Source organism: Nannobrachium achirus, assembly GCF_963921795.1.
Source record: "Nannobrachium achirus genome assembly, chromosome: 7".
Lineage (NCBI taxonomy): Eukaryota > Metazoa > Chordata > Actinopteri > Myctophiformes > Myctophidae > Nannobrachium > Nannobrachium achirus.
In genome coordinates, this window is record NC_137816.1 from 8,828,338 (window position 1) to 8,840,905 (window position 12,568).

Here is a 12,568-nt window from a genome sequence, read left to right on the forward strand (position 1 = left end):
TACAGCATGACGACATACATGTACTGCACTGACATGCACACTAATTACCCGATTACTGGGACTAATCAAAATATGGTAATAACTAAACTGAAACATTCACATGGTGGTTATACTGCAGTGGCGGCAGTAGGTTCACAAGTTTTACTCAAAAGTCGTGTTTGTCTTGCCCAGTGATACAACCCTTCTGGACAGAAATAACAACATTGGTTTAAAAAAATAATGGGCTTCAATATCAGCGATGCATTCGAGTTCTTGTATCTTGGACAATTTCCGGATGAACTGAGTCAGGACGATTCTTATTTACTCAAGATACTACTCGTGGCATGTAAAAAAGCCATAACTAAGAATTGGTTGCAGAAAACAATTCCTACTATAGACCTATATGTTAACATCGTGAAACAATTGCATCTTATGGAACAAATGACCTACTCTTTGAGACTCCAAAAGGAGGTAGGAGAAAGGAAGTGGGAGAAATGGTTAAGACATTTGGGTGACTGCTTCTTTATGAAGGTTGATGATATCCAATATAGCATGTTATATAATAACTACTAGAGGTTCGCGCCGCTCACATCTACGCCCCCTCGCCTCGTTGTTAACGTGAAAAGCTCATATGGCTAAAAAAAAAGTTTGGGGGGGGGAACTATTGTGGCGGAACTATTGTGCCGCAGCACGTTTCCGGTCGGACATATTTGACGGCCGGACGCACTTCCGGTTAAGAACTCTCTCCGGTTACAGCAACGTTACGTTGCTGTAATGGGATGTACATACATGAAGATTATGTAAATGTGATCGGGACTCGTGCCTAAATCATGGAATGTACTGGAATGTGGACAGTAGTGCTATTGACTATGCAAACATGAGTACATCATTTGTTTAGCTAACTGTTGGCCTTGTGTTGACTTCCCTCTCCTACTCCGTGAGGCTGTCCTCTCTCTCTCTGTCAAGCGAATCAGCGGACGGCATAGGGTTATGGGCGGTATTCCGTGAGTTCTACCGACATACATCTGATCTACATCTGATCTAGCTATGAGTTGAAGTCGACGTGAAGTGGGCGTGAATGGGCTTGGAAGTGGGATGCGGCTCTAGGAGGAATGTAATAATAGATCCTGTAAATATGACTGCCTGACAACTGTGCCGGGCGTCCCATGATCTCTTTTATTTCATTGTATTTTTTATTAATGTACCTTATTTTTTATCTACTTTTTTTGTCTGTCTTACCTATTGTCTTATTGTTTTGTATTGTTGAAAAAATGTAAAATCTTTGAGAAATAAAGAGTTAAAAAAAAAAAGTCTTGTTTGTCCTCATTTCCTGTAGAATGCTTGACCACCATTGACGTAGATCTACGCCATTTCCGTGTTTTCAGTGATTCTGAATGATAGAGGGCGTTCTTCTGCAGACCGCGAGCCATCCCAGGACTCTAGAAATAGAATACAACCGGAAATGGCGTCATCCCCTATGCTGTAAAGCCACGATTTGCCGTCGGAAATGGTTTGAAAGCGTCTCCTGCCAATAAAGCTGCTGTCTGCAGGTTGTCGGCAGCGGATCGGGACTTGTATTGACGTGTTGATGGGAAACCGGACTTGCTCAGTTTTGATGAGAGGGTCTTTGCCCCCCGTCTGGAGTGAAGGGGAGGGGGTTTGTGTTTTGTTTTGGTGAGAGAAAAGACGGGAGAGGAAAACTCCGGTTGCCAGATTCTGTGAGTGAAACAAGCGACCAGGTCTATGAAAACAAGCCCAAAAGAAGTGACCATTTTCACCACTTTACCGCTCTATTACATCAGCTATGTTCAAAAAAGAATCTTGAAAGCAAATACGCAACAACACTTTCAGAAACAAGCCCAAACAAAGCAACCCGCAACTATGAATGTTTACAAGCAACTTCACAGGAAAACGGCTTGTTATAGATTTATACAGTATATCTCCCTGCTCTTAAATGGTTGTCTTCTGTGAAAAGTGATGAGTCATTAATAAACCATCGTTCTTTGGGCCTGTTTTTGGCCCAATGTTGTGAAACAAATGCTTGCAATGGATTCAGAATAATTAAAAACACCTAGTTAGACCCCTCACATCCCACTTGAAGCATATTTTTGGGAGTAATTGTTTCCCTTATAGTAAGTGAATGAGACCCAGAATTACCCTAGCTGTCAAAGATTATCCTAGGGATGTTGAATGTTGGACGTTTGGTAACAAATGTATTCCCGGCTTTGACAGGTGTTCTGCTAAAATTCCCTGACCATCTAGAGCAGGGGTGGGCAACTTTGATGATGGTGAGGGCCAATATATTTCCACCTTCAGTCCAGAGGGCCACTATATTTCCACACTCACTCCAGAGGGCCACATTGCATATTGCTATGTCCTACTTTGTCATTCTATAGTATCGCATACAATAGAAGCAAAAATAGCAGATCTACAAGCTCAAAACGCATCGCGCTGCGATGCGTTTTGAGCTTGTAGATCGGCCATTTTTGCTTCTTTTGAATTGGAATCCTGAATTATTATTATTTTTTATTTATATACTCATATATTAACCTAAATACAAATTCATTGGACAAAATATTTTAATACTACTATACTCATCATTAAGCTACTAAATATAGACTGAAGGAATTAAAGCAGGTCATGTTTGGAATTGTAACAGCTGAAACCAATGATATATCAGTATTCCGGTATTAACCTGCGGGCCGCATTAAGTGGAGGTGGGGGCCGCATGTGGCCCCCGGGCCGCCAGTTGCCCATGTATGATATTCTAGAGGGTATCGCCACAGTCTGTGCAGTGCCTCTACAATTATGCATGCACACATATCTAGATACTAGACATTATTATCCATCCAAACAAGATACACGTACAAGCAAACAACCAGCATTACATGGGATTCAACAGGGTATTTGGTGTAGTGTACACTATGGCAGACAGAGCCGGTTCTGAACCAACTGCCGCTCCAGGGCCAGGCAAGCTTTCTCTGAGGATTCTTTATTCTAAACTTTAACACTGACGGTGGTTTATTTGGTAGCATTTTGTAGTGTGACTGACTGGTTTTAGTTGCATTAACTGTTCAACAATATTGGAGAACCTAAACGCGCCCCTGAAGCCATGATTATAATTCATCGCATGACCGTGTCGCGATGGCTTGTGAGCTCGTAGATCGTCTGTTTTCTGCAAGCTACACAGTCGTACAATGAAGTATGAATCAGTCTCAACCAAATGAACCCTAGCGCCCCTATTCTGGGGTGAACATTTGGTGGAAAAAAAAAAAAAAAAAAAGACCCACAAGCTCACAACAACACGTCGCAACATAACGCGTTGTGAACTTGTAGATCAGTTATTTTCAGCGAAGAGATGCGATGTAAGGAGGGAATAGGTGATCCCTGGGTGACCCCAGTCAAATAAGTATATTATGTTAAAATGTGTTCTAATTGGAAACAGAAACCATGGGTGAAGAAACAGAGGAAGCCATGGAGTATGAGTTATGGTTAGGAAACCAGAAAGAATTCCAACAATGCATTTACATGCCCCAAATAAATCGAACGATTGGGCAAAAAAAGAAGAAAAAAAAGAAAAGCTGCCTTTTAATCTGGATTTGCTTACACTGATTAAGACATTAACCCAATTCTGGTAATCAGATGAACGGTGTGTGTACACGATCATTCGAATAACCAGAGCACTGGCTTAATCAGGGCAGATGGGCTTATTATAGTGTGCATGCAGGGCGGACTTACCATCGGGCAAGGGTGGGCACGTGCCCGGGGCCCTCGGGGGAGGGGGCCTCCGAAAAAAAAAAATATATATATAATATATGTATATATATATATATATATAAAATATATATATATATATATATATATATATATATATATATATATACCGTATATATATATATATATATATATATATATATATATATATATATGCACACATTTTCACGATTTTTCAAAAACAGCAGATCTACAAGCTCGCAGCGCGGCACTCGGTGCCGCGCTGTGAGCTTCTAGATCTGCTATTTTTCAATAGTTAACATTCATGGGGGGCCCGCAGTGAATCCTTGTACCCAGGGCCCAGAATTTGGTGTGACGCCCCTGAAGGGGAACACATGCACACACGGCTCAGCAGTGAGAGCTTTACCTTGTCTGCTCCACACTCTGTTCCGTCCAGCGGGGGGTCCAGTTTGGTTTTGCAGGAAGTGTCCCCATCTACCAGACACCACAGGCCAGCACACATCAGGTGCTGGAACACACACACACACACGGATTTGTCGTCAAAAGGTGAGTCAGAAAAAGTGTAACTTGCACCAAACTTTGATACTTTAATTTACAGCCCCCTTGTGAAATCGTCTAAGTCCAGACCTTAGGGACCCAAAAAAGTGTGACTACAACTCATTACCATTCGACTCCAAATCATCTGAAACATGCTTCTAACTGGTTTTCGGGAGTCACTTTTTGGAAAAGTCAGTCACTCTAACCTGGAAATCGTGATTTGACCTCTTTCTAGGGGTCGTAGAGAGTTGGGACCTGCACCATTCGACTCAGCGTGGTCGAAATGGGGGGGAGGTGTTGTTAGAAAAAATCTAAATATAAATCCATGAATGTCTCTTTGTCTATCTGTGCGGGTTATTATGTTGTTAATTTAAGTAAAATAACTACAAATGCAACATTTCACAAAATGGTCACTTTAACAAGGTATTATAATTGTATTCTCCCCATCTTGACAAGATGGTATACTCCCAGGTTCCGCAGGTCAGCTGCACAGGTGCAATTCATTATTGTTAATTGTGGCACGTTTACGAACATGCCAAGTTTAGCTGCACTTGAACAACCGTTCCAGGCTGCCATATCCAGCCCAAGAAACCGTAGAAACGGGGGGAAAAAATAAAATAAATGTATCATGCCGCGAAGGCGCGCGTGCAAGACACCAGTCATGTTGCCATGCCTTAGCTTTTTCTGAACTGACGCCACTGACACACACACACACACACACACACACACACACACACACACACACACACACACACACACACACACACACACACACACACACACACACACACACACACAGTTTAAAGAAAATTGTATTAACTATAAACAAAATCTCCCAGATTTAGACTAAAAGTAATGTTCCCCCTCATGTCTATAATCCCTGTCACTGCCAATCCCCACTTGTTTCACTCCCAGCACCTTATATACCTTATATTTATAGCATATCGTCGTTGTCGGGTGGAAACCTTGTATGTCCAAAACCGTTCCTTATGTATTTATCATCTATAAAATGTATAAACTAGTGAAAACAGCCGATCTACAAGCACATTGTGAGACACTTTTGTGAGACAGTCTTGTATGACGAAGCAGGGCTTTGCTTTACCAAAAGACGTAACACATTTGAAACTTGGAGATACAAGGTTTCTGCCCGACAGTGACGATATTTTAGTGATTATGTTGCGAGGAAAACGTTGAGATAATAGCCATTTTGGTTAGAACTGACTGAAAATAACTGTGTACTTCAAGTTTAAAATGATACTAAATATTTTTTAAAGTGTCCAAATAAATTCCAAATATTATCAAATGATCTCGTGGCACCCCTGGACTGCCTTCACGGCACCCCAGGGTGCCCCGTCACCCACTTTGAAAACCCCTGGTGTGGAGACAACCATGTGTCTCCTCCGATACACATGAGTCACCGGTGGTGAGTTTCCCTGAACATCCCTCTCAGTTCCGCTCCCTTCTCCACAGGTGCTTCAGCCAACCTGTAGGGAGTCGTTAGTGAAGTGACAGAGAACCTAGCAGCTTCCTGGCCGCCAACGCAGGCAGTTGTATCCGTTGGAGCCCCCGGCAGAGCTGCATGCAGCGTGGACAGTCAGGGACATGCTGGGCCCCTGATTCAGCCCGGGAAAAAGAGTTGTAGAGGCCCTCATTGCACGCTATAGAGAGAGAGATCTCTCTATAACGCTGCTGCTACTCAAAGATTTGCCATTTCATATCATGACAAGTGACAAGCCAGTGGGTCCAATTACATGAGTTATATTTCGTCGTTGTCGGGTGGAAACCTTGTATGTCCAAAACCGTTTTAAAAATGATTTAAACTAGTGAAAACAGCCGATCTACAAGCACACAACGCCTCGCACCGCGAGGCGTTGTGTGCTTGTAGATCTGCTGTTTTCACTACTTTTGTGCGACAGCCTTGTATGATGAAGCAGGGCTTTGCTTTGCGAACAAAATGTATAAATTTGAAACTTGGAGATACAAGGTTTCTGCCCGACAGTGACGATTTATTTTGTTGGCCGACCCAGCCCCTAAAATGGAACGAAGGCCGACATTTTATTTGAATTTTTTCCCCTCCAGGCCGGGAATGAACCGGCCGTTCGAGAGGTGTCCCGCTTTTCCCAATGGCCAGCACGTCCCTGAGCGTGGAAGAAGCGAAACCCAGTTTCTACGGTGGTGGTCAGGAACTTTAGGAACACCTTAGTCAAGCGGCCACAAGTCAATTTATTGATAGAATCGTTCACTTTGTGATACAAGCACCAAATTTGGCATGAACAATGCCTAGGACCTACTTGTTCAGAAAAGCAAGTTAGCCACTCAATTAAAAACAAATATGGTTGGGGTCCCATTGACTTTCTATACAGTAAAATAATACAAAACAATTAATCTGCTTCAAATAGCATGTGAGGGGTCAAACTAGGGGTTTTTCATGGTGCTGAATCCATTGTAAGCATCTGTTTTGCACAAAAACATTCCTTGGGCTAGAAAGGCCACCACAACACTATGGTTTAGTGATGAGTCGTCACTTTTCACCGTGGTTTTCACGCTTTTGTGGGGGCCTTTCTGCCCAAGGAATGTTTTTCGTGCAAAACAAATGCTTGCATTGGATTCAGGCTCATGAAAAACCCCTAGTTTGACCCCTCACTTGCTACTTAAAGCAGATTTATTTTGTTGTATTATTTTACTGTATATAAAGTCAATGGGACCCCAACCCTATTTGTTTTTAATTGAGTGGCTAACTTGCTTTTTGGAAAAAGTAGGTCCCAGAGGAAACTTTGTGCAAAATTTGGTGCTTGTATCACAAAGTGAACAATTATCTCTGTAGCCGCCGGGCTACTAGTGTAGGTTGTAGAAACCTGAGACTTTCTATATATAGCACTGGTTCCCAAACCCTGGGTCGGGACCCATTTGTGGGTCGCGGACACATTTTGTACGGGTCCCTTTATTTTTTGTTTCCGACATTTTGTTTTTGATTCAAAACATTCCCCCAAAAAGCCAAAAAATAAATAAATACATGAATTAAAAACAAAATTCAATTATTTCTTTCAGTGATTTCATCAAGAAATCAAAGACAAATCCCAGAAATTCCATAAATTAGGAAAAAAGAAAATGTTTAAGAAATAGTGAAAATAGCCTATCTTCAAGAACACAATGCAGCGCGAGCGACGCGTTGTGAGTTGTAGATCTGCTATTTTCACTGCAGGCAAAGGTCTAATTTCTTTTTTGGTTTCTTGTTTGGGAACCACTGTTCTAAAACAGGGGTCTTCAACGTTTTCAGGCCAAGGACCCCTTAGTTGAGAGAGAGATGAAGCAGGGACCCCCAAGATTCCATCGTTTGACAGCACAATCATCAGTTTATTTTGGATTCATGTCAATTTGTGTTTTCAGATATGTAACCACTTGAACCATCAATACTTAATTAACTTGACCTTTCACTCTGTACTTAGTCTGCTCTTTTTCCCCTTTACACCAAAGCTCTATGCCAAAAATAGCCGATCTACAAGCTCACAACGCCTCGCAGTCACAACGCCTCGCGCTGCGAGGCGTTGTGAGCTTGTAGATCAGCTATTTTTTTTTAGTTCTCAGAATATGGACGCTAGGGTTCAAGTGGTAATATAAAAAAGGAGAAAAAAAGGTTTCTATCCCACAAGGATTTTTTTCTTTTCTTTTTTTCACAAGGATTTGGAGGACCCCCTGTAGTAACTCTGAGGACCCCCTAGGGGTCCCGGACCTCCTGTTGAAGACCCCTGTTCTAAAATCCTTCTAAACAAACAAAACAGCTCCACCTGGTAGACTGCTTGTTACTATATAGGATTAGCTGACGGCAATCAAACCACAGGCCTAGAGCTCAGAATGCATCTGTTTCCTATGCAAAGGTTGTGTCGCAAGTCAATAACAGGTGTGTAGGCCCAGTCCTGCAGCCCTGCCATACCAGACTTCAATAACCAGTCGCCTGTTTCAGGAATCCCAGCTATTTTAAAAACCAAAAACAGAGGGAGAAGACGTAAAAATGTACTGTAATGAATGACATTTGGTTGACTACAGATCCATTTCCATTCCTGCTACGAGGCCTCTCTTTAGTCTTTGGTTCAGTAGCTAAGAACTAAGTACAGGTACTCGTGCGACATTACCGACGTTGCAATGCACAACCAATTACACGTCTTCAAAATAGTTGCACAGTACAAAAAGGAGCGTCTTTTTTTTCTGTTCACATTCCCGGGCAAGCTAGGTCAGTGTAGTCTGTGTATATGGAAGGCTAATGACTTATCCTTACAGTAAAGCCCTTTGCACACAGGCGCGTTTATCCGCACGGATAAAACGGACAATTTCATTTTTTTAAAAGAAAACAATGATTATCTACGACCTAATGCAAACCGGATCCAAATTAGCCATGCGACGAGTGGCTGCGGCCGTGCGTTATTTTCTCGATCGATACCCAGTTCAATTCGTGCGTCTTGTCGCATGCGGTAAAAAACTCATCACTCCTTTTATGACTTCTTTTGGGATCCGCAGCGCCGATTCCGCACAGCATTGCACACCAAATCCAATGCGTTTTATTCATGCAGCAAACGAAAAAAAAAACAACGCAACTGTCCTGTGTGCAAAGGGCTTAAGTCACTTTCTTAATGGAAGTGGTGTGTACACACTATATGCATGGATGGTGAGTGTAACAGTATAGCTGAGGCTGTGGCACTGAGTGTGACCTGCTTGTCCATAGGTGTGGGTTTTTATTCCGGAGCTATAAAGCTGTCAGCAGCTGACACTGGCTGGCATACCACAGGGGCTTCTGTTGCATTTACAGTATCCCCTGTCTCTGTAAACAGTAAACACCTTTTAGTCTCTCTCTACTGCCACAGTCATAAGGCATGTTTTCACTACAGTTCCGGAATTTTTCCTGCAAAATAATTAGCATAATCTTTTTCAATTTGTCGCGAGTTTTGTTTTTTGGGTGTTTTCACATGAGCAAAAATGCTGGCATCGCCATAAAATACATCGTTTTCACTACTAAACCGTCACGGAATGAAAATCCGTGTTGCCAGACTTTGCGAGAGAAATAAGCAACCAGGTGTACGAAAATAAGCCCCAAAAAGTGATATTATCTAGGCCACAAAAGCAATTTAAAACTATAAGCATCGCCACATCAGCTACTTGACAATTACCGATCTAAAAGATCACAACAAATAAAAAGCAGCCAGAACGATCAATACATAGGCCTACAAGCAACTTTACGGAAATCAAGACCATAGTCGCTTATAATTAGCAAACATGGCAATCAGTGCTTACCACACCGTCTGCGTCTGGACGCTTGGTCGCTTGCTAAAGCAGCAGCGAGTCACGTCTGTTCGTCTCTCCTTTTCTCTCTCACCAATGGATTTAACAAGTTACAAGAAACATTCTTCATGAAACAACACATGTGAACCTTGAAAGGATCGCTTATGCAACGTGTTGCACATGTGGGATTGTGGGCTTGTTTTTTTTTCTTCACGCGTCACCGATGGATGCTGGTCATCCACTCGCTCGCTGCTCAGTAAAACACTTTACGACGAGAAACTATTAACTAATGAATGATGCCGCTCTTTGAGTTGGTAGCTTTCAACTTTCATCACAGCATAGGCCAAATGAGCGCATTGTGTCTCACTCATACAAAAAATAGGCTATAGCACCGTAAAAAAAGTTGGTAAAGATCAGGGGCGTAGCCAGGAATTAAATTTTGGTAGGCGAAATGCCAACCCCCCCCCCCCCCCCCCCCCCCCCCTTTCAAAAAGCACAGTATGGAGCATTACAAACAAGGCGAACATTGCTCACAAATAGTGACATATAGGCCTATTTCAACTTGTGATTACAACACTAGCTAAATTAGTTCAAAGTAAACTTGTGTCCCTTAAAATACATGGCTCACAACAACATGCGGCGGGGCTTGAGCTTGAAAATATCGATAATTTTGAGAGTGAACTACTCCTTTAATGAAATACATTTTATTTTTTATTTAAGGCCCATTCCCACTGGGCCAGATAACAGATAAAAAAAACTCTTTCTTTAGATATTTTTCCATTCAAAGTGGATGGTAGATACAGATAAAAAAATATATATATCTACCACGCACAGATATTTGCCACAGGTACTTCTATCTGTGGTAGATATTATAGATATATTTTTTATCTGTTATCTGGCCCAGTGGGAATGGGCCTTACATTTATGGAAGAGGCTTGCTTAATGAGTTTTAATATGCTACAGCTGGAGAGACAACAAGATGTCAATTCTTAATCCAGCAGTGCTGGATTTAAACAACACCATGATCACGTATTGTGTTTGGAAGCTGTTTACCTACTACATTAAGGACTTTATTCATTTGGAACAGAGGATATCCTACAGGTAGGAGGAAAGCAGAATGGACTTTGTTCAGTGTGTTATTGTCTCTGTTGTTGCGACTTGAGTTAAATAGCCCGGCAGCCCAAATTTACATATCTCTAAAAGGGTAACACTTTCTCAATGGCCAGGCCGCCTACTAGTCAATGAATGGAACTGGTTGAGCGACATTCTATAGGCCTATGGTCCTCTCCACACTGTAGGCCTACTGCCCAGTCAGGCCTTTACACAATGGAAATAAGAGCCTTTTTTTTCTTTTTTTCTTTTGGAGATTTTTTTTTTTTTTTTTTTGCCAGATCATTTCTCAGTTGGTAGGCGGTCGCCTCGTTCGCCTACCGCTGCCTACGCCCCTGGTAAAGATTCCAGCTTTTATCACATTACGAGCGCATCGCGCTCCTGTCTCCAGAGCGGACTTGTATCAAAACCCACACAGCTTAATTACAAATAGGCTATAGAATAATTTTGAACCATGCATTGATCTAGCATTAAGCTTGCATTTCTCGACGTCTGTCTTCTGTGTTTGGCTGGCTTAACATTCGAATGCAATATGGATTCTGAAGCTTTCAATCCCAATTACAATGCTTTAACTGTTAATATTGGCTCCTTGCGTGCACCTGCTTGTCCGAAAAAAGTAAAAATCACGGTATGCCGTTTTCACTGTGGGGATATTTCTATTCTGCCGCGACTTTAGGCAAAAATTACTAGGTATTTTCCCGTCACGTTTGGGACACCAAAACTCACGGAAGACAAAATAAGTGGCCGTTTTCACATGGCGTGAATTTCAAAATTGCCGTCATTTTGGAAAAAACTTCCAGAAGTTTGACTCAGTGAAAACGGGGCTATAGTGATACACTGTGCTCAAAGATCTCTCTTCCTCCACCCTCCGGGGTGCAGGGTGCAGATAGCTAAAGGAACAAACGTCTTGGCAGTTGTTATTGTCCACGCACGCACGCGCGCACGCACGCACGCCCGCACGCACGCACGCACGCACGCACACACACACACACACGCGCAGCTCAATGATAATGAATGCAGACGGACTTCCAATCTAGCAAGGTATTCAGGGATGTAGTGGAGTTAAGCAGCCATTAAAATGTCCTAATTAGACCTTAATTTCTTAATTGCTCGTCTAATCTGATCCCTGTTGCAACAGTGGCTCAAGAAGTAGAGCGCCCGTCCGGGAGCCGGAAGATTTCCGGTTTGATCCCAGCTATCCCTGTTCATCTGTGTGTGTGTGTGTGTGTGTGTGTGTGTGTGTGTGTGTGTGTGTGTGTGTGTGTGTGTGTGTGTGTGTGTGCGTGCGTGCGTGCGTGCGTGCGTGCGTGCGTGCGTGCACGCCTGTCAGTTTCAGGCTGACATGCAGTGTGAATCTAAACATGGAGGTGATTTCTTCTAACCTTCTCTTGCTTTCCTGTTCATATGAGTCATCATGCTGCATCATATGATGCAAAATGCATCATCATTCATGCTGAAATACTAAAATATCTCAAAACACGGATTGAACACAAAACATAACTCAGGATTGTGTTGATCGTGTCCCAAACAACAATAAAATAAGATCTGGTTGTCCCAGAGGTGAACTTGCCTGTTAAGTTCATTTTGGGGAACCATGACATTTAGTTAAAAATGTGGAATTATGAACTATGAAATGAACACATTTAGTTCATTTTAGAAGTTGTGAACTTGAATTTGAACTTCTACCACTTTTTGTGGTCGCATGTTCAGATACTGGATTCTGATTGGCTTAAAACAGTGGTAAATCAGTCAACAACCTTGAGTTGGCTCATGGACCCCGCCCACTGTTGTGTTGCAGTTGTGTTAATGATTGTAACTAAATAACCTTGCAAGTTACAACTGTGTTTTCTTTCATTTATATGGTAGAAGTGGTAGAAAAGCAATTTACCATTTGAGGGTTGTGGGTTGTTGGCTGATTTACCACTGTTTCGGGGTT

The 12,568-nt window shown here is 42.3% G+C and overlaps 1 protein-coding gene across 1 annotated transcript in view; it reads right to left on the reverse strand.

Moving 5' to 3' along the window:
- The window catches only part of adamts17 (ADAM metallopeptidase with thrombospondin type 1 motif, 17), a gene marked incomplete at its 3' end in the record, with an annotated part of 224,751 nt that overhangs the window by 105,117 nt on the left and 107,066 nt on the right, over nucleotides 1-12,568 (reverse strand). Inside the window, exon 11 of the mRNA XM_080730035.1 lies at nucleotides 4,121-4,222. Within this exon, the coding sequence (XP_080586161.1) occupies nucleotides 4,121-4,222 (102 nt within the window). The remainder of the gene's footprint in view (nucleotides 1-4,120; nucleotides 4,223-12,568) is intronic.